General features: G+C 40.8%; 2 protein-coding genes across 2 annotated transcripts; one reads left to right on the forward strand and one right to left on the reverse strand.

The window, feature by feature from the left end:
- The first annotated feature begins 1,043 nt into the window (after positions 1-1,043).
- On the forward strand, positions 1,044-7,103 carry crebl2 (cAMP responsive element binding protein-like 2). The gene is made up of 4 exons (XM_049567298.1): positions 1,044-1,152; positions 1,236-1,318; positions 2,404-2,601; positions 6,092-7,103. Exons 2-4 carry the CDS (start codon positions 1,304-1,306, stop codon positions 6,245-6,247), a joined length of 369 nt encoding a protein of 122 aa, XP_049423255.1. The 5' UTR covers positions 1,044-1,152; positions 1,236-1,303; the 3' UTR covers positions 6,248-7,103.
- Positions 7,104-8,424: 1,321 nt separating this feature from the next.
- gpr19 (G protein-coupled receptor 19) lies at positions 8,425-20,483 on the reverse strand. Its single transcript, XM_049567285.1, has 2 exons — positions 20,153-20,483; positions 8,425-14,982 (listed from the first exon to the last, which is right to left on the reverse strand). The coding sequence occupies exon 2, from the start codon at positions 14,954-14,956 to the stop codon at positions 13,685-13,687; it is 1,272 nt and encodes a 423-aa protein (XP_049423242.1). The 5' UTR covers positions 14,957-14,982; positions 20,153-20,483; the 3' UTR covers positions 8,425-13,684.
- Positions 20,484-25,238: the final 4,755 nt, after the last annotated feature.

Genomic DNA, 25,238 nt, shown 5'->3' on the forward strand with positions numbered 1-25,238 from the left:
TGGCAGTTAAAGTCTTAGATCTCAGGCTCCCTGAGCAAAGATCATGCAAGTAAAAACAAAATTAGAATCTGAAGTTAAAATAAGAAAAGATAGATAAATAATATAGTAAAAATTAAAAGTATACCATATAATAGTGCAAGTTAAAATAAGAGATAAAATCTAATATGTTTTATTTTATTGATAAAAATAATAAAAAAAAATATATTTATCAAATTGTATTAATTAAATTATTCATTATTTTTATGAATTAAAAAATAAAATAACATTTTTTTCCCTGTATTTTTTTTTTTTTTTTTTTTGGTATTAATTTGTTATTGATTCATTCATTTTCTTCCTACTTCCTGTTTACCCTCAGGACTGTACTTTGTACCAGAGCCCTTGTCTTCTCCTAAACCATTTTATCTAACACTGGGGAGTTAGAGTGCTTCCAGTCCTGATTGTTTGCGGGCCAGTGTGAGTTGGATATTAGCTCAGTGAAATATGACAGTGCTGCGTGATTGTTGAGTGGAGGAGGTGAAAGGAAACAAAAACGTAACTTAGGGTCTGTTCTTTAGGCTTTGTGATTCTGTTGATATTAATAGTCATTATAATATTGTAATATTAGTAGGCATTATAAAATAGAAGAGGGTCATGTTGTTTCATAGCAGCTCATCAAAGCACAGAGAAACTTTAATTACAGTTCATTAACTTACAAATCCAGTAGTGGGCGATATTGCATAGTCTGCTGAAGGCCCTCCTCTGGCGTGCAGATCACATACAGTGGTGACAACTTTGTATTCAGATCCCCTGCTTATATAAATAACAGTGTGATGATATTGATGCCACAGGTCCAGCGGTGCATTGTGGGGCAGGGCCGCTCACAGCATGATGCACAAAGATGGTGGGAATTAAATCTGCTCTGAGCTTTAATATCTCTGAGCTTTGTCTTGCTCTGCTTGGTCTTTGCAAACTGGTGTGCACCAAAATGTGCCTGCAGTGACTTCCCAGTGCAGTGGAGCCTGTTATATTCTCCGGCACTGCTCTGTGCGGTCATTTGATTCAATAAAGATTTATTGACAGAAAGAAAACACAAAGTACAACTGACGTCACCGCGTTACGTCAGCAGGAAACACGATGTAAACACAGCTAAGCAACATCACGCCAACTCTCTCGGTTAGCTATTGTCCGTTTTATTCACATGAGCGCGGATTAACTTTAACTTTATCTAATTATATTTTCTTATTGTTTATCCGCAGCTGTATCTCTGAACGGAGCTGTTAGCTGTGGTAGCTAACGCGAGAGCTAGCTGCCAGCCTTCACCAAAATGGATGATAACAAGGTAAGAAGCTAAAGGCTAACGGCTAACTGTGTGATTAAATACAGATAATTATCACAGTTTAATCGACGTTATGTTACAGCCAGGACGGTGTTAATGTTAGTTATCAAGTCAGGTACTAACTGTACGTTAACCAGTTAGTTTGTGAGGCCAGCAAAGGTTGAATATGTACGTTGTGCTGCTAACTGCAGCTAGCTAACTGTGTGACAGGGCTAGCTTGATATTATAACGTTGTAGAGAGTGAAAATGAAGCCATAACTCTGAGCTTTAAGTCCTTATTGTGGGCTGATGACATGTAGAAAAAGTAAGCACTCATATCTTTATTAAAAATATATATATTTTAACAAGGTATTTTTATTAGCTGCACAATAAAGTCATACAGAGTGCTAATAAACAATCACAGAAGGGACGAAAGAACAACCCCACACACCCATCAACACAAGAACAAAAAGAGCCAGACCAGTCAAAGGGAATTCCAAAGATAGAAAAAATAATAAAATCATAAATGACCGCAAATTAAAGAAGCACTTCTGAATATTACCCAAAAAAACCCACCATAATTTTGAACTCCTTTGCTGCTCGGCAAGAAGCTCACGCTACTATTGACTTAAACACCACATTCCTTCGGAAAACTCTCTGGGACAATCCCTGCATCCCACATCTGATTACAGACGGAACTTACTCTCAGTTGCAAGTTAGATACACCTACAGTGGCTAAAACTAATGCAGTCTAACACTCCTGTAGTAAGTCACCCTTTATAAAGCTGATAATGTCCAGTTTGTGCTGATTGAATAGTAGAATCTGTTTAGAGGATGTAGTTTGTGCTGCTGACTGTTGAATTGTATTACATTATATTGACTGGTGTCCCTATTATTTTGTCCACCCTGTTCTTATCTGTCAGGGTCAATGGATGTAGGAGGTGGGGACGGGTGGAGGAAGAGGGGATGGAGTTGATATAGGGTGTAATGGGAGAGTGGGGAAAACAGATTAATAAATGTTTAAAACAGACAGTAAATAAAAAGTCATAATTAATCTGCACGTTAACAGTGATCGTAGGTTGATCCACGACTCTGTGTTTTGTTGTCAGATGGTGGCTGGTAAAGTGAAGAAACCCGGCAAACGTGGCCGCAAACCTGCAAAGATCGACCTGAAGGCTAAACTGGAGCGAAGCCGTCAGAGCGCCAGAGAGTGCAGAGCGAGGAAGAAACTGAGATACCAGTACCTGGAGGAACTGGTCTCCAGTAAGGAGAGAGCCATCTGTGCCCTGCGGGAGGAGCTGGAGATGGTAAAGACACAGTTTCCTCATGTAGACATTGTAAAAATACAGATTTTTAAATCTTATCATCCCCTACGCCATGAGAGAGAGAGGCGTGACTCAAAATGTAATGTTGAACTCGCTCAGATAAATCTTTAGTTTTCTCCTAAATGTGTTGGTGAATTAAAAAAACAATAAGGAAGCTGTCTGGTTACAAACCTTTGTGAATCAGGGTTATTTTTAAACTGGGTTCTCGCCCACAGACATTTGGAAAGAAGAAAATGTTGATGAATCTGACAAATTTTGTTTGTATTCAGAGGTTAAGATCAAATCTGTGTGTACAGGTGTTTCACGATGAGCACCCTTCAGCTTTATTCTCCTTGTTAGTAGTGTAATAATTATATATTAAGTTTGAATTCAGATTCAAACTAAGATATTTCAATTATAGAGGAACACATTAAAAAGATAAACAAACAAAAACAAAGTTGGAAAAACGCTACAAAATCACAATCAGTGGCATTTTATTAAATCCTAAAACAAATAAGTAGCATTGAGATATAATAATTTATGTCGATCAGCCTGTGAGTCTACATCATTAGGTCTGATTAAGATAGAATATGTGGGGAAAAAATGTAAATTTCCTCTGAACAAAATCCTGTTTGTACAAAAAAGGTCAAAGAGAGCAGCGGCATCTGTAGCTGTCCTTTGGAAATAAATTATTATACTATCATCTTAAAACAAAGCATGTCCGACTGCACGAGTGAGAAGATGATGATCCGTCATATCAGTGGATCTCACTGGTTTTACTTCATTTAACTTGTGAGAACATTTCACCAGTGTTGGTTCATCACTGCCACCACAATGAATCTCAGCAGGTTCACTGAGTTCTCTCCATCATTTTATCGTGACTTGTGGAGTTAAAGAGTCACGAGTGAAAAAACATTTCCTGCAGTCAGAGCTCCAGCCTGTCAGCGAAGAAGGAAACACAGTAGAGACACTGTTTAGGTGCCTTAGGTGCCTTAGGCGGTGATCACACAGAAATGAGACGCTAGAGACGCGGATGCTTCAAAGACACTTGAAACGCTAGAAGCGCTTATTCAGTGCACGCTAGCTACTGGCGTCTGACACTCAAAAAGTTGAAAATATTGTCACTTTTCAGCGTCTATGCGCGTCTAAGAAGAAGCGTCTACAAAAACGCGTGTCCAAAAAGAAGCCGGAAAAACGTCCATCTAAAAAGACGCTTGAACGCTGGTCAGACGCGCTGTATCATAGGAAAGCAATGGTTTTACTGGCGTCACGTTTCTGGCGTTTCATCTCGGTGTGATCGCTCCCTTAAACCTGCATTCTTTATAATGGCCAGCAGGGGGCGACTCACCTGGTTTCAAAAAGAAGTCAGCTTGTTGACCTTACATCTCACTTGATTTCTTACCTCAGAAAACATTTTCCTGTTAAAGGATAGTCTGAGTGGGTGGAAGTTCGCTGCATAGATCAGCCTCTCATTGGGCGGAACGAGCCACCCGCTGAAGTCCCGCCCTACCACCTCCGGTTGTGTAGCAGTTTTCAACACGTCCTTTACTAACTTCTGCGGTGTTTGATCTTGTGGGGATGTAGCCATTTTTCTGCCATGGTTTGCGTCCTGTAGGCGATATTTTTGTGAGCGTGTTACACCAAAACCTGTTTCCCCCCGGCAATATTTTTGCAAGCGCACCGTTGCTGTGGCACTGCCAAGAACGATTGTGATTGCTTGAAAGAAATACAAGCAGCTGGGGCGTTTTTTTCTCCAATCTTAAAGTGAGAGTCAGCCAGACCTTTCTTTTCTTGAGAAAGGTCTGGTGAGCGAGACTAGTTAAAGGATAACTTTGGTATTTTTCAACCTGGGCCCTATTTCCCCATGTGTATGTGTGCGTATGATTCATAGGTACAACTCGTTCTAAAATTGGTTCAGTATTGAGGGAGGCGGATGCAGCCGGGAGCTGCAAAACGAGCTAAAACGATAACGGGGGCAAATGCGTCCCGTATAAGTTTGTGCATTAAAAGTGCTTTTTTTCACCACTGACCAGTTCAGATCGCCAGTGCTATCTCTGTAAATAACATACTAAGTGTTTCGAACATTGTTTATATAACATTACCTCCACTGTGTCTGTAGCTCTCTCTACTCGTGGGACAGCCGTTTTCTTGAGGAAGAGGTGTTTCGGGTTTGGATGTCTTCTCTTCTTCGGCTGGCAGTAGTCATCTTGGGAGAAGTGAGCACTGCAGACCTGATGGTCTGCAAGGCGCAGTGTCTGGACAGGAGTGTTAGCATCCATTTGTTGCACAACTAGCCACAACTTCAGCATCTCGCCGTCCGACAAAGGCAGCCTGTGAAAGCTGTACGGGGTGTTGCGCGACATCCTGTTCTTGCAATTCGAATAAGCACAAACACGAACCATTGTTTTCAATCGATGCAGTAAAACTCTCAGCTGTACTCCGGGACAACCAGCGCCACTCTGAGCGGCGCTCTGCATGGCTCCTGTGTTTTCTTCCGGCAACAAGCAAAGCTCTCAGGAGATGACGTCACACACAGCTTCACAGAGGTGAAGGGTAAGGGAAACGCTTAGTATGCTATTTACAGAGATAGCACTGGTGATCTGAACCGGTCAGTGGCGAGAAAAAGCATTTTTAATGCGCAAACTTATACGGGACGCATTTGCCCCTGTTACCGTTTTAGCTCATTTTGTGGCTGCCGGCTGCATCCGCCTCCCTCAATACTGAACCAATTTTAGAACGAGTTGTACCTATGAATCATACGCACACATACACATGGGGAAATAGAGCCCAGGTTGAAAAATACCGAAGTTGTCCTTTAAGTTTATGGTCTTGGTCACTGTCTTCTTCAATACAGCATGATGCTCATTTTGTAAATTGTGGTCCCATTTAGACTAAAATAAACGATTAGCATCACACGGCTAACGTTACCCAGCGGTTATTAGCAGGTGTAACAACAGAGTCCAGCTGCTCAGGTGTCAGTGTGAGATTAACGGTTTAGTGTTGGATGTTAACCACTGCTGCGTGACAAGTAGGCATGAGATCAGTTGTGCTGTGTTAGATCATGCTAACCAGGCAGAGAGGGCAGGAGAAGGGCAGCCCTTAAGTGCTGTGTCAACCCCCAATCCCTCCACCATCACAACTGACCCTTCGCTAAATCCCACCACCAGAAGCATTTTCATTGACCCCGCAATTTTATTGGGAAAAAAAAAGGTGGGACTGTAATATGGTCACTTCTGGCTCCAGAAATATCAAGATAGCGACAGCCAAAATGTTGAGGCTTCAGAATGGGAGTCCACAAACCCACGGGCGATGTCACTGTGGCTACATCGACTTCTTCTATACAGTGAGCAGGTGGTACACAGCTGATGTCCCACAGCTTCACAGATACTGTCACATCATCAGAAGCTGCACAAACATCTGGATTTTTATCATTTGGTAACAAAACACTATTTGTCCGTCACATCCCTTTTATCTTTGTTGTTTTCTCCTGCAGTACAAGCAGTGGTGCTCAGCCATGGATCAGGGGAAGATCCCCTCAGAGATTAAAGCTCTGCTGACCGGAGACGAACAGAAAATGCCTCAAAGTGGCAGCAGCACCAAGACATCCAAGAACAACAAGAACAGCATCAGCAGCAACGGTCAGGGTTGAATCAGTCCGTCTGAGACCGAGAGACTGATGATATGAAGGAGGGAAACTGCTGCTGTCAATCATCATTAAGCAACACAAACTAACCTGCAGTCTCACAGCGACCTGCACATAGTAATAATCTTTGTTTCATAGATACACACGTACGTAGTCCCTAAAGTTTCAGACCATAGTAAGCTTCAACATTAACACATTTCTTCTGCAGTACACCGCTTCATCTGTCCTTCAGCAGAGACTGTTTCTGGTTTCTTTTCACAGGAAAAACAATGTAGTTATTCGGTGAATAAATCGTGTATGTGTATGGCTTCGGTGCTGCCCTTCATATTATATTTATACATATAAAGCACACTGTGGTTCGACAGTATATATTCTAAATGTGACCAATCATCTGCAGGTGTCTCCAAACAATAAGATGGCCGCCCTGCTGTAGCATTACAATAAAGATCAGAGGAATCTGAATGTACAGTGACGTTGATCAGAGGTCTGTTGGATATATTTTTGTATTTGTATTTTATATATCGGCTCAGAGGGAGCGTGTTGTGTTTGTGAATGTTTGTTTCAGCTGAACGAGTTGGCGTCTGTAACCAGAAATTCGACCTAAGTAATAAGTAGGTTTACTTCCCACGGCTTCTGTTTACTGTGTGTTTCTCTCTGCTCACCTGGATCCAGTAGTCGCAGCATCATTTCTCCGTCACTGAGGTGATGAAACTCCTCGTGAACGTTTGTGCACTTTTTTTTTTAATATACGTATTTGGCAGAAGCACTTTGTTTAATGATTGTTTGAGGCTTTGCAACAATATCTGTGTCTGAACTCTTTCTTTGTTAAAGGAAATAAAAGTGTGTTTGACTGACCGATGGACGAGTCCGAATCATAATTGATTTGTTTGCATTAGTGGTTTGATCCTTTGCTCCTCCGGCCCACATGTCGAAGTATCCTTGTGCAAGATACTGAACACCAAAAACTACATCCTGCTCTCCTTGCAAAGGTTGGCCTACTGAAGTACAAGCTACTTTTGCCAAAACTCCCACTGGAGATCTCATTGCCATTAGCCCCTTTTACACTGCCAGATTTTCCACAAATGTTGGCCTGTCTTGCCGGCAAGCTGCGAGCGTTTAGACACAGAGCCGGACTGGCGAGTTGATCCGAGGTGCCCAATTTTCCGCCTTGTAGGGTAGACATATTGGTGGAACCTTTTTGGTTTAAAAAGAACGAGACGCCCTTCCGCAACAGGAGGGGCTGTTGATGACTTGCACTCCCCGATTTTGTTTTTGTACTGCAAATGCTGAAAAAAAACTGATTGGGCTTTCCTGCAAATTTGCACAATTCCTATTCCCTAAAAAGGGCTGATTCCCCTTCAATATAAGGATAAAGGAGCTCACTCAAAGACTGTGATGCCGTACACGTGAATGTTTTTCTTCTGCTATTCATCTACAACAATGCAACTATCCAAATTGTCCCACCATCTGCTGTTTCAGCCAGGCTTGATGAAGATGAAGTTGATCCAAAGCCTTTGTTTCTGGCAAACTTAAAAGCGCGGATGCTGACTTGGACCAAACAATACCGGGCCCAGCAGACGGCGTCCATTTGTGAAGTGGTGCAGCAGTGTTAAGTTAAAGTGTGAAGTTGTCATTAGACCAAACACCGCAAACAAAACGTAACCAAACTGGTAGTTGTCTGCAACAAATCTGCACCCTCTGCTTTTTAGTGACCTAAAACTCCACACTTGCACATGGACAAGAGGCTGAACCATGGGGGACAATACTTAAGATATATCTGTATACATGTAGACTGGGCTGATGCTCTCTTCAAAGCCACCAGACTCCTTTGACAGAAACAATAATTATACCTCACAGAACACAGGAGTTGCCGTCTAACGCTGCCTCGATCAGTTTGTTTGTGCTGTTGTGTGACTTTGGTGAATCAATTGTGTTTCTGTCAGTTACCTTTCGGAGTTTCTTATCCCTCATGTCAGTGTAATGCCACATGTGAAAGTTGTTTTAGTTCTACCAGGATCATAGAAACTTTGTAATTAATGAAACCCGTAGAGAACATTAATTGACTTGTTTATACAGCCCAGATAAAGGTAAAAGTGGTCTCTGTTCAAAGATAAAGCCGTTATAATAAGACGTGGATAAAGACAGAAATCACAGAGTCCGTTTGTGTCTTTGCTTTTTGCTGATTTTACTAAGTATATTTAAAATGATAAAAGAATAATTTATTTGTACAGAGCAACTGGAACATCATGTGTTGGAAACGTATATGCATCTCATGTTGTAACTGAGTATAAAGCATGGACCTTCAAATCACAGTATAGTCGACAGTTTACAGAAAGACAATTGATCACGCAGTGTTTTTTACAAGCAGGTGAAACGGACAGGTGAGACTCGTCTTCGGACAAGTGGATCAGACTCTGGTGCTGCAGCAGATGTCGTCAACCTAACGTCTGGTTACCTGTACGTCCTTCGCTGTGTTAAAAAATAATTTAACTTGATTAAATGCCTGCTGTGTTTATTACTTATCAGAAAAAATAAATCTGTTGGATGGACCAGAAAGTTTTGTATTGTAAGACGGTCCATCTCTCATCCAAGAGGCTTTTCCAGTTCTCCGATCTGAAGACTGAAGAGGCCTCTTGCATGAGAGATGGACCGTCTTCGAGAAATTCAAGCATGTCCAGTTTAAGGTACTGGTGAGACAAAGAAATACAATTCAGGAGGACCAGTTGGCGTAACAGATTAATGGGTTTAAAAGAGTTTTATGCAAACATGTTTACAGTTGTCCCACATTCAGACTGTAATATTAGCATGTTAGCATGCTTTGTCAGCCTGAGCTGTTTGATCTCAAACATGACGAAGGATTTTGAAACTGCAGCATTTCAAGATTTTTAATTTGGTGCTGAATCTAACAGCACATGGAAAAGAAGAACAACTTCCTGGTAGAGTTTCGGAGTATCGTAAATGCTAGGTGAGTATTTATGGATTAACTTATTTGTATTTTTAAATTTTGATTATAATACAGGGTGTACAGTTCTCCAGACATAAAGTTATTTGAGCTCTGAAAAGACACTGAACCAGCAGCACCAGAGTCTTTACTGGTTTCACCCCTAGTTTAGTTGGAAATTAGAAGAAATCAATGTACAAGTGAATACAGCTTTATGTGTGACAAATATTACAAATGAATTCCCTCCTAAGTGTTATTGTATGTCACTATTTGTAAAATAAAGGCCCTGACACACCAAGCCGACAGCCATCAGTGAGCATCTGTCGGCCTAGTTTTTGCGGTGTGTCCCGCACCATCGGCACTTTGGCGTCGGCGGCTTTTTGGCCGATTGAGCATGTTGAATCGGCGGCAGAGCTTGTCGGTGAGAGAGATCACTCTGATTGGCTGTTCAGGTTTTATTTCCTCGCCCCTGTAGTGAGTGAATCTGCCTGTAGTGAAACCGGGGCTAACCGGTGCTTCCTCCTCAGGCTCCACTTCACTCAGCTGCCCCACAGACCCGCTGCTTCTTCCCACTTTAACCTGAATAACAAACCGGAGCTAGCTGGGAGCGGCTAGCAGAGCGTTAGCCGCAGCATGACCGGAGGGAAGCACAGCCAGTTAGCCTCCACTAGCCTCCCAGCTAGCCCCGGCTCTCCGTTTGGATCCAACCGGAGCACCGAGCCCTGGTTTGTTATTCAGGTTAAAGTGGGAAGAAGCAGCAGGTTTATCGGGCAGCTGAGTGAAGTGGAGCCTGCGGAGGAAACACCGGGACCGTCTGGATGTAATCATAGACGTCGGAACCCCTGCACCCCAGCCTGCCTACCCACTGCATTGTGCTTTAAAAAAACAAAGAATCTGAATATAAACTCAAATTGTCTGACTTAATTTATCTCTTTCATATCATTAATGCATAGATCTATGCTTTTGATGTGATATGCAACCTGCCTGACTACATACAGTAGCCTTGGCATCCAGGATGTTGTGTCCATCCTGCAAACCTTACAGCCCCAAACCCAAACCCGCTCCATGCTGTCCGAGGTGGAGAAGCTCGTTAAGCTCTGTCTGGCCCTGCCCATGTCTGTCGCGGCATCCGAGCGCTCTTTCTCAGCCTTGCGCAGGCTGAAAACCTGGCTGCGCAACACCATGATGCAGGAGAGACTAACACATTTGGCCATTATGAACGCTCACAGTGACCTTATGGATGAAAGCGATGTCTCGATCCTGCTTAAAATCTTCATCAGTAGGTCAACTGAGAGAAGGTCCCCTTTTGGAAATGCATGAAAGCCCTGAGTCAGGAGCGCAGACTTTTCTTTTTTTCATTCAAGGTTACAAATAATGTTATGTTCCTTAAATGGCTTGATTTAGTTATCAAAGTTTCATTTTCTTAACAATAAAGATGCCGTCTTCATCCATTCTAGTCCTTAATCATTGATCAGTGTGCGTGCTTCCCCCACCCCTCCCAACAAAAATCCCGCCCCCCCTCTCAGAAAATAGTTCCGACGTCCATGGATGTAATAGCCCGTGGAGGTGCTGCAGTGCTCAGCTGCACAGATAGGAAACCCCTCGGCTGACAGGATGTACCACTCTCTCCCTCCGCTCTCTCTCACGCAGGCGCAGAACGTACGTGCCACTTGGCCGTCGGATGTAGTCCGTGTTGTGTGTTCAAATGCAACTGACACAGGGCAACGTGAGGCGACGTAGACGACGCAACAGTTGGTTTTCGTCGCCGCTAGTTCTTTGATGTCGGTTTGGTGTATCCGCACCTTAAGGGTAGGATACTGACTGCAGACTGCACTACCTGAGAAATCCTTTGAACTAATATTAACATCTACATGTGTTTGAGATTCAGCTGGTCCGGTGTAGAATATATGTCGAGGCTTTGTGTCATAGTCTAAAAGCAACTATGTCTGAAAAAAATAGAAAAAGAGAAGGCTTGTTGTGGTGTAGTGACATGCCAGAGTTAATAATTTGACCATGCTGATTTTACTTGGACAGTCGTCTGTCATCTGCAAAGAGTCGAAGTCCCACTACACTTTCTGAGTGGCTTTTTATCGACCAGCTTGTTTCACAATCTGTTTTTGCAAAGTTATCTGATACTCTACTTGTGCTGAGCCCCCAAAGTCGCAACGTTTGATTTTTATTGTGCACACAAGATTAAAAATATCATTCACAACTTTGAGGCTCTCTACAAATGAGTATAATAGTATAGACTCAAAAGCAACAAAAACTTACCATAAAAACTAAATAAATAAGGCGAAACTGTTTGTCGACTCCTTTTTCCAAGGTCAAGAATGAATTAAGAAACAACTTCTAGGCGACCACAGTCAAGAAGTTCCTCTAGTGCTACGACAAAACATTAAGATGAAGCATAATGCATCAGCTAAATTTGCTATGTCTAATGTGATATGTCAAGAAAAAGATTTTTTCAGAAACAGCTGGTATTCAGCTTTTCATGAAATGAAACAAAACATCAGTAAAGACAGTCGAAATGTCGAGTATTAGTTTGAAAGTGGAGCAAGACTTCTGCTGTCTATTGAGTTGCAAAGTGGGAAGAATTTTTACCTTCGCTTCCAGGCCATAACCCGAGGAACTGCATCCATACTCTAACCATACTTTAACTATAATTTATTTCCCATAAAAACAATGTTTTCCTGCTCTTACGTACTGTAGTTGCCATGTTGTACTAGGTACAAATTTTAAGATGTAGCCATTGGTTATAAAAACGTTGGACAAAAAAGTTATATTCCAGGGTTGCCTGAAAGATTTTTATCTCTACATGGAATTGCCAAATTAATCCAAACCTGATCCAGAATTTTGAAAAGTGAATTGAATAAACTGAAAATAAACTTCAGTTGTCACTATCAGAATTTGAAGCTTTATGATTGAATGTTTATTGCCGAATTGAATCTTAGAAGTCGTGATTAACACTGGCAAGGCTTGTACCCTTGATGTTTTATCAAAGAACCAAATATTTTCTGACACAATTTTACATCTGTTGTTGAGAGAGTTTTATTTCCACCAAAGACGTGGAAGCACTTGAAAACTCCTGCACCTTCTCCCACTTTGCAGCTCTGTAGTCTCCATTACTTTTTATTACACAACACTGTGAGTTCTGCTTTGAGTTAGGCCCAATCCCATTTCATATTTCTGCCCCCTACCCCTCGTTTTCGAGTGCCACCTTGCACCTCGTATCACAGTTACAAAGGGTCCTAGGTTCTATAAAGTGGGACAACCATTCAAGACCCTGATACCTCACTGGTATGCTAGTGTTTAGATAAAACGACACGAGTGTTGCCGGACATCACATATATACCTTCTTCTGCGGTCGTGATTTCTCCTGCACAACAAACATTCAAGACCCTGATACCTTATCAGTATGCCAGTGTTTATGTAAACCGACACAACTGGTGTTGCCAGATATTACAAATATTCCCTCCTCTGCAGTGGTGATTTTTCTTGCACGGCCAACAGGCATCTTTTTATGGTTGTCAGGTTGTCACTGCCAGTAGCGCAGTAGTGGTGCTCTGCTGGCTAATGCTAACAACCCATGCTCCTACCGAGACATTGACATACTAGTGATTTCTTTTGTTATGCATGTTATAAAGAAAAGGACCACAATACCTTGAAACAACATTAAACTAAGGTAATACGGAGGTTAACGTAATTTTGAAATCTTTCTTAACAAAGAAAATATATTTGTGGGTTTCTTTCGTTGCTTAAGCAGCCATCTTGTCAATGATTTATCATAACACTCTGTATGGAGTGTCCCTCTTAAAAATCTCCATTTGTAGGGCCATTTAGCCCTAACATTTCGCCCTACGCCTCTATCCCTACAAGAATCGGGACACCCTACCTCTAAAAGTGAGCGCGCAAAACGGAGGGGTAAGGGCTAAGTGGTAGGGGCAAGTGGTGTGTTGAGATTGGGCCTTAACCTGAACAAGCTGTAGATTTCGGGCTTTGTTAGCTAGCCAACTCACCATTACCCTTAATGTAGCAAAGCAGATGATGTCAATGATAACATACGTTGATTAACGTTAGGTTCTACCACATACATTACTGCAGCAAATCAGATGCATTTACAACAGGTCACTGATAGATGGCCACAGATTATGGTTAGCTAGCTAACAAGCTGACATTATCTAAAACACAACGTACCAGTGGTAAAACAATTCATCAAAACACAGCACAGAACTAATTATGATTAAAATCTGACATATAAAAACGGCTAGCTGTTCACAGAACCTCCGATATGGCTGCCAGAAGGTGTGTTACATCAGAGAAAAAAAGCCCTTTATACAAACACATTCTGTTTCTGTGAGCTTTTGTCTCAGTTGAATACAGAGCTAGCATCTTAGTCCACCAGCTAGCTTTACTTGCCAACACTGATGTTGTGCTGTTGAAGAATAAAATTTCAGCCGAGTTTATTTTTGTATGTTCCCAGTTTTAAGACAATCCAAACCCGCTCAGACAAAAGTATTCGGAGGGTTGGCGTTAGTGGTCCAGGCTACCTTCTTTTCCTTTGCCTCTCGGTCAAACGTATCGTAAACTGAGTCCTTGGCGACTGTCTTTGCCTGCACAGGGATTTCTACCACCCCAATGTAGTTCTTTTTAGCCATCCGAGAGCTTGCTGTGATGGTGTACGCATTGCTGCGGTAGCATTTCATGGACGACATGCAGAAGGTCTCCCTCATGCCCCTTCTGAAGTTTGCATTGTAGACAGAGTACAGGGTGGGCTTGGATGCTGTGGAGCTGAAGGAAATCCAGGCGATGGCTGTGAAGAACAGCAACCCCTGCCTACTGGGTCCATCAGACTCCCTCGGGTGCCACAGCTGGGCGATGTAGAAGGGCGTCCAGGTGAGGAAAAAGACTGAATTGAGCATGAGGAACATCTTGATGGTCTTGACTTTAGTCCGTGGGACGATATTCATTGTCCGGCGCACTGTGTGGCCATCAGCGCTGATCCTCCAAATGTAGCGGACCACCCGCTGGTAGAATGACACGACTAGTGCCACCGGGACCAAAAAACCAAACAGGAGGTGAACGGCGGCATAGGCTATACTGCCCCAGCTGTCTGGGAGGAAAAAGTCACAATGACTGCTGTCTGTGGAGCCGTAGAAGAAGAGGCAGGGTGACACGAAGGCTGCATCAAACAACCACGAGGCCAGGATCATCTTCTTTGCCTTCTCTCTCGACACCTTGAAGCTGAGCGGGTAGACGATTGTGTAGAAGCGGTCTACGGAGATGGAAAGCAAGACGTAGACCTGCACACCTGGGCAGAGGTGCTGCAGGTAGCGCACAGCCTTGCAGGCTGCGGCACTCAGTGGCCATCGTCCCGAGGCGACCTGCAGGAAGATAAAAGGGGCCCAACCCAGGCTCATGAGCAGGTCCGCACAGGCCATAGACACCACAAAGTAGTTGGTGGTGGACTGAGTCCGTCGGCTCCGGTGGATGACCAGGCAGACGAGGGCATTTCCCAAGATGGAGACCAACCAGAGAACCCCAAACACCAAGCCCAGGACGGCGACCTCGCCTGAGGTGAGCTCATAGGAGGCGGAGGTCTTGTTCCGCTGGCCGGAGGACGAGCCCTCGAGGCTGCAGAGGGGGGTTGTGGGTAAGGTTGCCAGGACAGTTGAGTTCTCCCTCTCAGAGTAGTTAAATGACATCTGATACGTGAAAGATGGAGAGTAAAGGGAGGGATTGACACCAACTGTGTTTGATGACTGGGCATACACCATAGCTATACTGCTGCACCTGAGAGGAGCTGAGGACACAAAGAAACAGAGTCACCGTTAGTACAGACATAGAGCTAACCAATGATTTTTTGGCCCCACAGCCTGGTGGCCTGCAATAGAGCTCCAAGGCTGGTAACAGAGCTCCATGGAGCTGCAAGGTACAACTTCAGACAGGAGGCAGAAGTGCCCCAAAGGCAGAAAGCCAGCCATGGAGCTCCACAGCCAATCTATCGGCTTCCTAGTGGGCCAAAACCATCGCGACAGCACTTTCTTTCTGATTAGATACAAGCAATCTACTACGTCACCCATACAGCTTGTTCAAAAATGTAAGTTTTGGTATCACAGAGAAAGTAAAGTCCCAAAAAAGGTAGCATTAGGTACCAGTACTGAATTCCAGGTACTGGAACTGCTGTAGTAGTTTGTTGGCTGACTGGTAGGTTGAGGCCCGTTTCCACCGCAGGAACTTCAGGGTAATTTTACGGGGCCGGGGCGGATATCTTAGTTACAACATGATTGAGCTAGCAAAGCAGTTTTGTGTTGCTATGTGTGGTATTTATTCAGTTTTGGGAAATCACAATGTCTAGAAAGCATCAGTGGCTGCAGCTGACAGGGACAGCTAAAAGCAGCAGCAAAGCTAACATCAAGACGTCATCTGTTAAAAGCCTCCTGTTGTCGGATACGACATGAAACTACTCCAGTTAGCTCAATCATGTCGTAACTAAGACATCCGCGGGAGAAAAAATTTTTTTCACGGGCCATTTAGTGAGTTATTACAGACACCGCTATCGGCTATTGGCTAACAGCTAACAGCTAATAGCTAACGGCGTCCCTACGTCGCCGCGGTCAAAATGGTTGCGCAACGATTATGTCACATCCAGAGCCCGTAACTTTACAGAAACCTTCCTCCTACTACGCTCTCTCAGTGGAGACACGGCGGTTGAGAGGGCCGAGCAAGAGGACGTTCCTGCCCCCAAATAGTACCAGGAACTTCTACAGTGGAAACGGGCCTTTGGTTAATGGGTTTGTTGGTATTTAAGTGATGTTCTGTAGTATTTAAAATAACCCTGATGAGGATGTTTTTCTTTGGTGAAGATATATACAGGGCTGATGGGACTGTTTCTAATTAAGAACACCAGCATCTGACAGAAACAGCAGCACGCCTCAGCTATCTTTAAATCTAATGGAGACATATTTCCACTTCAGAAATCACATCTGGGGAAATGTAAAGTCTCCAGAGAATTAACTGTGTTAACATTTTCATTAATCTCCTGGAAACATCAGAGTGTTGTATTAAAACACGGAGTAACTATTTGACTCTATTGTTCTAAATACTAGAACAACGTACCTTTTTCTAAAGACAATCACCTGTAACACCTCTGACCCAGCAGCTAATTCCCAGCCTGTGCTGCCGGTTAATTTCATTAAACCTTCACAGGGATCCAGTTAAGTGTCTACAGAGATCCTGCTCTCCTCTGAGGTCAGCTTTAAAGGATGTGAAGAAGCCCACGAGGCTTTTATCGCTGCCTTTGTGTTCACTCTGCTGGATGTCACCCATGGCAACCTAATCCAGCCTGACTGATGGTTAGTACATAAACCAGGTAAACCAGGCCGACACACACTCGCAACCTCTGATACACTGTACCGTAAAGAGGAAGTAGAAAGCAGAATTAATGGGAATATTCAAGTATTGTGTGTTAGTATAGGACTGAAGTAAATGTACGCAGTTATTTTCAGCCACTTCAGTCCTGTACTAACACACAATACCTGAATATTCCCATTCTGAAAAAATGACTTTGTCCTACCTCTGGTTAAGGGGTAACCCTTTTTTTTAACCAGAGGTAGGACAAGTCATTGTTTTGGAAGTCACAAATAAGTCCCAAGTCTTTACACTCAAGTCCTTAGTCAAAAGAGACAAGTCCAGAGTCAAGTCCCAAGTCAAAACAGAAAAGCTTGAGTCAAGTGCCAAATCAAGTATAGGGTTGCAACAGTGTGAGAATTCACAGTGCCATAACCATCTCAGAAAATATCAAAATTGGTCATTGGTGTTAAGATCCATGTCGAATTGCAAGTTATTAGGGTCTGGGCAGCTAAGCTGTCAGGACACTTTTGTAATCCTAGGTATTCTTCTTCTTTCTTCTTCTTCTTCCGAGGAAATCATACTTCCCATGGGTGAAAACTCACCAAACTTTGCACAAAGGTCCAGTCTCATGCCAGATATCCTCAGCTGTAAACTCAAGCCAATAGTCCTGATGGTGGCGCTACAGCAAGCGTCTAAAGTTCAAAACTTTGAAAATTCATAACAAATCAACCATACGTGCTACAACTTCACAACTTTCATCAAACTGTAGCCCCAATACTGAAGAAACTTTTGTACATTTAAACCTATTAAAAAATGATGAAGTTCATCACTCTGTTTTTTTCAAAAACTGTAAAACTTATTAAACCTATCTCCTCCAACAAGTTTTGTTCAATTGACACCAAACTTGCTACAGAGCATCTTCAGACTGTCCTACACAAACTATGTTTCTCAGATTTTTGATTTATCAAAAATTGAGCCGACAGTGCATCAAAATGTTTGACTGTAAACGGTACTGTAAACATATACATGCAAATTCTTGCTAAATAAATCTTCAATGTTCATAAAAAAATGACAAAATTCTAGAGTCATGGTAGATGATGTGTGGCAAATTTCAGAATTTTATCTCAAACTGAATTTTTGACAGCATTTTGAATTTTGCTCTAATGTGAACAATTGGAGTCAATGTAAAAATGACAATTTTAAACATCAGTTTTTCACTTATGGAGCAAATCAATTATTGTTACAAATAAATTACCAACATCTCCATGCTGTCTAGATGCAATATGTGTATTTTCAGATTTTTGTCTTAATAACTGAATTTTTTTACAGTGGTTTGAAATCTGCTTTTCCATGCATGGACGGCTGCTAAACCTGCACGTCTGGCTTAGTCAGTTTGTGAAGCTACACATGAATTGTCACGGACTAATTAGCTCAGTGAGATAGAAATTGATCCTTAGTCTCAGAGGTTGTGAGTTCAAGCCTCAGCTGATGCAAAAGGCAGATTGTGTTGCTGAATTCCTGAATGTCTTCCAGTTCTTCTGCTTGTTGCTCAGAATTGCCTAAAAATGCCCGGACCCGACCCATCGCTGCGCAGCAGCTATAACTTTATTTTATTTTGTCAAGTCAGGTCTAAAGTCATCAAGTGCTTGACTCAAGACTGACTCAAGTCTTAGTGAAGTCATGACAGTAATTGGTGATTGGTGTAAAGTCCGAGTCGAGTTACAGGTTTGTTTGTTTTTTAAAATTTTGTCAAATCCAGTCTAAAGTCATCAAATGCTTGACTCAAGTCTGACTCAAGTCTAAGTAAAGTCACGCGCTACTGGTGTTTAAGTCCAAGTCGAGTTGCAACTTTGTTTTTTACTTTTGTCAAGGTCAGTCTCAAGTCATCAGATGTTTGACTCGAGGCTAACTCAAGTCCAAGTAAAGTCACGAGTCACTGGTGTTAAAGTCCAAGTTGAGTTGCAAGTTGTTTTTAAAATTTTTTTAATTTTGTAAAGTCCAGTCTAATGTCATCAAATAATTGTCTCAAGTCTGTCTCAAGCCCAAGTGAAGTCACGAGTCACTGGTGTTAAAGTCCAAGTCGAGTTGCAAGTTGTTGTTTTAATTTTTTTTTATTTTGTCAGGTCCAGTCTATCCATCCATCCATTTTCCGGGGTCGGGTCGTGGGGGCAGCAGGCCAAGCAAAGCACCCCAGACATCCCTCTCACCGGCAACACTTTCCAGCTCCTCCTGGAGGAACCCGAGGTGTTCCCAGGCCAGATGAGATATATAATCCCTCCAGTGTGTTCTGGGTCTGCCCCGGGGCCTCCTACCAGAGGGACGTGCCCGGAACACCTCGGCGCCCAGGAGGATCCTGATCAGACACCTGAGCCACCTCAACTGACCCCTTTCGACGCAAAGGAGCAGCGGTTCTATTCCGAGCTCCCAAGTCCAGTCTCATGTTATCACATTTTTGACTTGTGTCTAATCCAAGTAGAAGTCATGTGACCCAAGGCCACACCTCTGCTACTGACTAATAATTTTCAACTCTGTGCATAAGTCCCTTAAATTTGTACTTAAGTGCAGCATGTGATTACTGTAACATTACATTATTGTACTCGTATAGTGGAGTATTTTCTATTACATGTTCCTGATATCAGTAGCTACTGTTTGACTGAGGGCCTGGAATCTATTTATATGCACACAACTGAAACACAATACTATTTTACATCTTTACATTCATCACCTTAAGACATTTAAGACAACAAACTTCCCTTAAAAAACACCTGAATCGTCTTCTCATCTGCACACAGACGCTTCAGCACAAACTGAGGCTCCTTTAAATCCAACCTGATCTCAGTGAAGAGTTAAACCTCCACATGGAAAAATACTGAGCACCAAAACCTGCTGTTTTACATCCTTAAGTTAATTATTTCACCTCATTTTTAGTTCAAATATCTACAGTTAAGGGGATTTTAAGGTGTAAAATGACACGATGCTGTTTCTTGAGCATCACAACATGATTCTGACGGACAGAGTAAATATACTCTGACTGTAGCTGATAGTGAACCTGCTGGAAAACAACATGGTGTTCACCTGGAGCTCACACAGAGTCAATATTTATTTAATATTTGAGAGCAAAATTTGATTGTTTTCGATGATTAAATATTAAAAATACACACATATGGTTCGCTTAAAAAAGGCTCCAGCTTATATTTGGGTCTTTAGAGCTTCTTAGTTTGGTCTATAGCTTTAAAAACATGTAATCAATCGATGATAAATCTAATAAACAAACAAATAAACAACCCGTGTCGCTCCCACAAACTGAGGGCAGATCAGCATCATGTATCCGGCCTACATCATGTCTGCTCCTGCATCTGATTCACCGCGATGGATGATGACTGATGCAGATTAATTATGAAAAGAAAACATAATAAAATCGGAATTAATAAATTAATACATTAAAGACAATAACAGATTTTCTCCCCGGTGGTCCACAGGTGATGGAGCCGCCTGTAGACGCTGAAAAACGGCCTCTGACGTGTCGCTGATAATCGGGTCCGGTAAGTGAGAGGTGTGTGTGTGTGTGTGTGTGTGTGTGTGAGAGTGAGGTTAGATGTGGTGTTTTTATGGAGACTCACCGGTTCACAGCAGAGCGGGAACAAACGACTCATTTTGGTGTTTTTCCGTGATTCAGTTCGGCTGAAGGAGACGTGCTGGAGCGCGGAGGAAGAGGAGGAGGAGGAGGAGGAGGAAGAGGAGGAGGAGTTCCGTGAAGGCAGCAGACATCATGGCTGTTTGCTCGCTCTGTCTGTCAGTCTGTCTGTCTGTCAGTCCACCTGTGTGTGCTGTCTGTCCGTCTGTGTGCTCCACAGAGCAGCTGGAGGATGAAGCAGCAGCTGATGAAGAGGAGGATGGATGTTTTCTGACTAGCAGGGGCGGACCAACCAGTTTCTGGGGCCCCAAAGCTGAAAGCAAAGACCCCCACTCCCCCCTCACACATCATATATGTATATGACTGCAGACAGATGCTGCTGTTTATTGACTGCAGCTAAAATGTTTTAAAATAATACTTTTGTTCACAGTATGCGTTTTCTTTCAGATCTTAAATATAAAAGCGTACGTGCATATGTACAGTTAATGTGATTTATCTTTTAAATTACCAAACCATCCTGATGTAAATATTGTAGCAATTAGGAATTATTTTTAACACAGTATATTTTGTAATTCCAAAACTCTAAAAATGATTCATTAGTTTATGTAGTTTTATTATTTTAATTCAATACCCCCACGTTTTTTAAACTAAAAATAATATAAATGTCTAACCTCCCAGCATGCAACTTGTTCCTGCATTGTTACTGGTGTTATTGTGCTCTAAATTGTGCTCCATTGTTTTTATTAGTAAATACTACAAAACTACTACAAATAGTACTACAAAAAAGAAGGGGGCACAAGAGCAAATCACTAAATACTACAAGATACAAATTGAAACAAAATTAACAAAAGAGAAAACACAACAAAACACCACAACAAATAACAAAACAAATCTCAAACCACAATTCAAATCAAATCAATAAAAGAAAAAACAATGACAAATCACAAAACACATGAAATCATAAAAGGAAAAATGAAAATGCTCCTCAGAGTGAACACTGAGGTATTAATTAAAAAGTAAAATAAATAAATAAATAAATAAAAACAAAGAGAGGAATTTAACATTTACAATAAAAATAAAAAAATCCTGCAGGAATCTTGTTTAAAATATTAGATTACTAACATTTCATACATTTTCATACCTTATTGTTATACTTAATATTAGGCCTATACTTTAACTACAAACTACACCACTAACAAATTAATAATGAATATCTGAGCACATAAAGACAGTGCATAATAATTAAGTTATCTGTACCTTCAAATCCCAATGAAAATATAAGAACAGGAAAGTTGTCTTTTTATTTTAGTCCATCCTAGTTTAGTTATCAGGTATCATGATTATATCAGTCTGTTGTTCACAGATTTTATGTCCTGCTCTACTTCTACTGTTTTTTATTTTTGTATTTTCAGAACCTAATTTAACATGTAGAGTGTCTCTGCAGATAAAATATATTATTATTATTTTAAATGTAAATCGTGTTCATCATAGTGCAAAGACTGAGGTCACCTCAGGTCTGCAAACCTCCCTCCTCCTCTTCCTCCTCCTCTTCAGCGGTGAGTGCGACTCTTTATAGAATAAGGTGATTTTATTTATTATCAGGTGGATTTCATGTGAGGAGTGTGTGTGTGTGTGTGTGTGTGTGTGTGTGTGTGTGTGTGTGTGTGTGTGCTGCAGCTGCCTGATCTATCAGCTGGATTAATTATGAATTATTGATAATTATTTAGACAGTGTCACCTGTCGACCTTCACACACCGTGACGAGCTGCTCTCTCTGCAACACGTCCGCTCTTTAAAAGGAAATGATGCTGTCCATCTACAATTATTGGTCTGATGCTGACGGGGGTTTGCTGTCGCAGCATGTCGCCATGGCAACCGCAGCGCCGAGGAGACGGTGATTATCCAACAGGCCGGTCGCTACGGGAAACCAACAATAGTGCTGATGGGATGGAGGGAAGACAACAAACTGACCCTGAGTCCGTGACTCCACATGAACTTCATCAGGTTTCACGCATGTGATTTTAATTCATATTTTAAGTCATGTTAGAACCAGTGTGTGATAGAACCTCACAGGTATGGAAGCTCAGTGCTGCCAAGAAAAGAAAAAATAAAGAAAGAACCCGAGTCAAAATTATAACATGATGAGTTAAAAGAATGACTTTTTAAACAGAAATTATTATATGAGTAAAATAAAAGTCTTATTGTGTCAGTTTACCTACTGTCTCATAATTTGTTTTGGTAAGTAACTTCTTTAAGTATTTTGTTATTATGACTTGAAAAGAAAAGTTTTTTTAATCTAAATAGTAAAAAAAAAAACAGTTTCATAATTATGAATTTGAAAATCCAAACTTTTTAAACTCAAAATTTTGACTTGAATTTTGGTCTCTGATAATAACAATAATTCGACTTAAATAGTAAAAATGTTCAATTTAGTATTAGGTAAATTTGACTTACAATATGCTTTTTTTCATTGCTATCAACAACATTTCTAAGATGTAATTTTAATTTATATCAAACCACAGTATATAATAAAACTTCAGAGTTATAGAAGCTCATTTATGCCATGAAAAGAAAAAAGCGAATATAGATGAAATGCATCAAAATTATGATGGCAAGTTAAAAATATTGCTTTTACAGAAGAAATTAATATATGTAGCAAAAATTGCATCAAGTCAAAAATATTGGATGGTAAATTGACTTAACTGTATCACAATTTTAACTTGGTAAGTAATTTTTTTTTAATCTTAAAAAGTTTTTTTTGACTCAGTATGTCACAGTTTTTTTTAAAAAAAATTCAAAGTTTTAAATTACAATTGCAGATTTTTGACTTATAGAGTGCTGCAGTCCTAAAACCTGTAAACGAGTTAGCATTTTAGCACTTCGGGCTCTTTTATCCTAAAGTCAACTGTTACTTGTTGTATGGCATAAAATACATCAGTAAATATTCCCTTCTGAATCGTAAAGTTTTTACGTCTAAAAAAAGGCAGTTGCTAACAAGTGGCTAAATGAGCGTACAAAACGTCATCACGCCGGACATGGCTTAACAGCCTCGTTGTGGTGGCGACATTAAGTCATGTGACTGTAGTATAGTTTATATAACTTAACGTTAGCTTTTTACTTCTGGCAATTGCATTTAGGCTTAAAAATTATAAAGGTGGTGTTTATTTGTGAAGATTATCTTAAAGAACAAACACATACAATACACTGTATTCACGTGCAGCAGGATCCAAACACATTTGGATGCATGAGGACATAAAATGCCACAAAAAAAATCAGCCGTACAATGGTCCGTAAGAATCTGAGTAATTTCAATTAAAATTTGTACAAACCAAAAATGGTGAGTTGTTCACATATCGATAAACATTCTAGTATAAAATATGTTTAGACATCATGTTTCCTGTAGAGTGTGATCAGACTGAAGTTGGGTTTGGTGTCTTCCAGCTCTGCAGCAGCTCCGAGCTTTGATCGTTTCATTCTCATTCATCAGGCTGACTCAACCATGCGTGCTAATTGCTCCAGTATGAAAAACCTTTCAGTTTTCTTCTGCTTTCATCACATCCATTGTCCCCCGTCTGCTCACCATCCTGTAACTGCAGGCTCAGGAAGGAATTCAAACGCTGCAAGGACAAAAACTGCAGGAGACTCAGCTGATTAATGAACTCACCAAACTTCAGGGGGAAATCACCAAATAAGATGCAACCGGTCTTTTTCTTCTGCTGAAGAGTTGTGACCACACCAGACCTGCTGGTTTAAGCTGTGATTACAAAACACTGATTAAAAAGTCTTGTAAATCAGCAATTTATGTAGCTTACTTTTACTTTTAAACAGTTTGAAAATACAAGCAAGAGCCTGTGGTGTTCTGAAAGCTCAGAAGTTAACTTTGGAGAACCACAAAGTTTACTACTGGGCCCACTGCTGTTCCCTAGATGTTTCCATTTCAGAAAATTTCCTATGATTTTACGTTAATACCAAGAGCTACAAAATTAGCGGACATATAAATAGCTCAGAAATACCAAGTAAAATATTACTATGTAATGAAAATAATAATAATTAAAACTTAAATTTAAGCGCAAACCATCTTTTTTTCTTTAAAAACAAAAATCAAATTTATCCATCTTGTACAAAAAAATATATTAAAGTGTCATTGTGTGTAAAATATAAAAGAAAGAAACATCAATATTAGTAGAGACAAACAGAAATTAAAATAGAGATTAAAGTTTTACTTTCTATTTTTTAAAAGAATAAACATTTTGACATAATAGCTCATAATTTTGATTTGAGTTCATGAATTGAATATGTGAATATGAAGTTTATTAATTAATTTATTTACACTTAATCTATTTCAGTGTGAACCTCTTTACAGTTGGTACAGTTGTTTTTAAGGGTGCCTGCGCCTTTAAGAAGCCTGTTGAGTTCATTTGACTGGAGCTTCAATGACAGCATCCTTTTATTTATTTATTTGTACGTATAATTTATATATTTACCTGCAGTATTTGTCTCCCATATAATAAACCTGACCTGACAGTGTGAACCTCTTAACAGTCGCTACAGTTGTTTCTAATGGTGCCTGTTTCTTTAAGAAGTCTGTTGAGTTCATTTGACTGGAGCTTCAGTAACAACATCCTTTTTTTCTTTTATTTATATTGTAACGTCTCATCTATTTTTTCATGGCAGAATTCCTTCCATACCATAAACCTGACCTGACAGTGTGAACCTCTTTAGAGTTAGTACAGTTGTTTTTGACGGTGTCTGCGCCTTTCAGAAGCTTGATAACATCCTGTTATTTATTAATTTTTTTTTTTTTTTACCATTTATCTATTTCATTCCTGGCAGTATTTGTCTTCTATACCATTAACCTGACCTCAGAGTTTGAAACTCTTTACAGTTGCTACAGTTGTTTTTTTTAACAGTAACTCCACTGTAAAAAGAAGAGTGTTGAGTTAATTTGAGTGGATCTTTTATGACAACATCCCTTTTTTAACATTTAATCAATTTAATTCCCGACAGTATTTGTCTTCCATATGATAAACCTAACCTGACAGTGTGAACCTCTTTGCAGTCGGTGCAGTTATT

This window comes from Epinephelus fuscoguttatus, linkage group LG22 (genome assembly GCF_011397635.1).
Source record: "Epinephelus fuscoguttatus linkage group LG22, E.fuscoguttatus.final_Chr_v1".
NCBI classification, from domain to species: Eukaryota; Metazoa; Chordata; class Actinopteri; order Perciformes; family Serranidae; genus Epinephelus; species Epinephelus fuscoguttatus.

What these genes read in the sequence shown, in the direction of transcription:
- crebl2 (XM_049567298.1), top strand. An exon ending in TGCGGGAGGAGCTGGAGATG is followed by an intron (nt 2,602 to 6,091) that starts GTAAAGACACAG and finishes TTTCTCCTGCAG; the next exon opens with TACAAGCAGTGGTGCTCAGC.
- gpr19 (XM_049567285.1), bottom strand. Translation starts at nt 14,956, where the DNA reads ATGGTGTATGCCCAGTCATCAAACACAGTTGGTGTCAATCCCTCCCTT.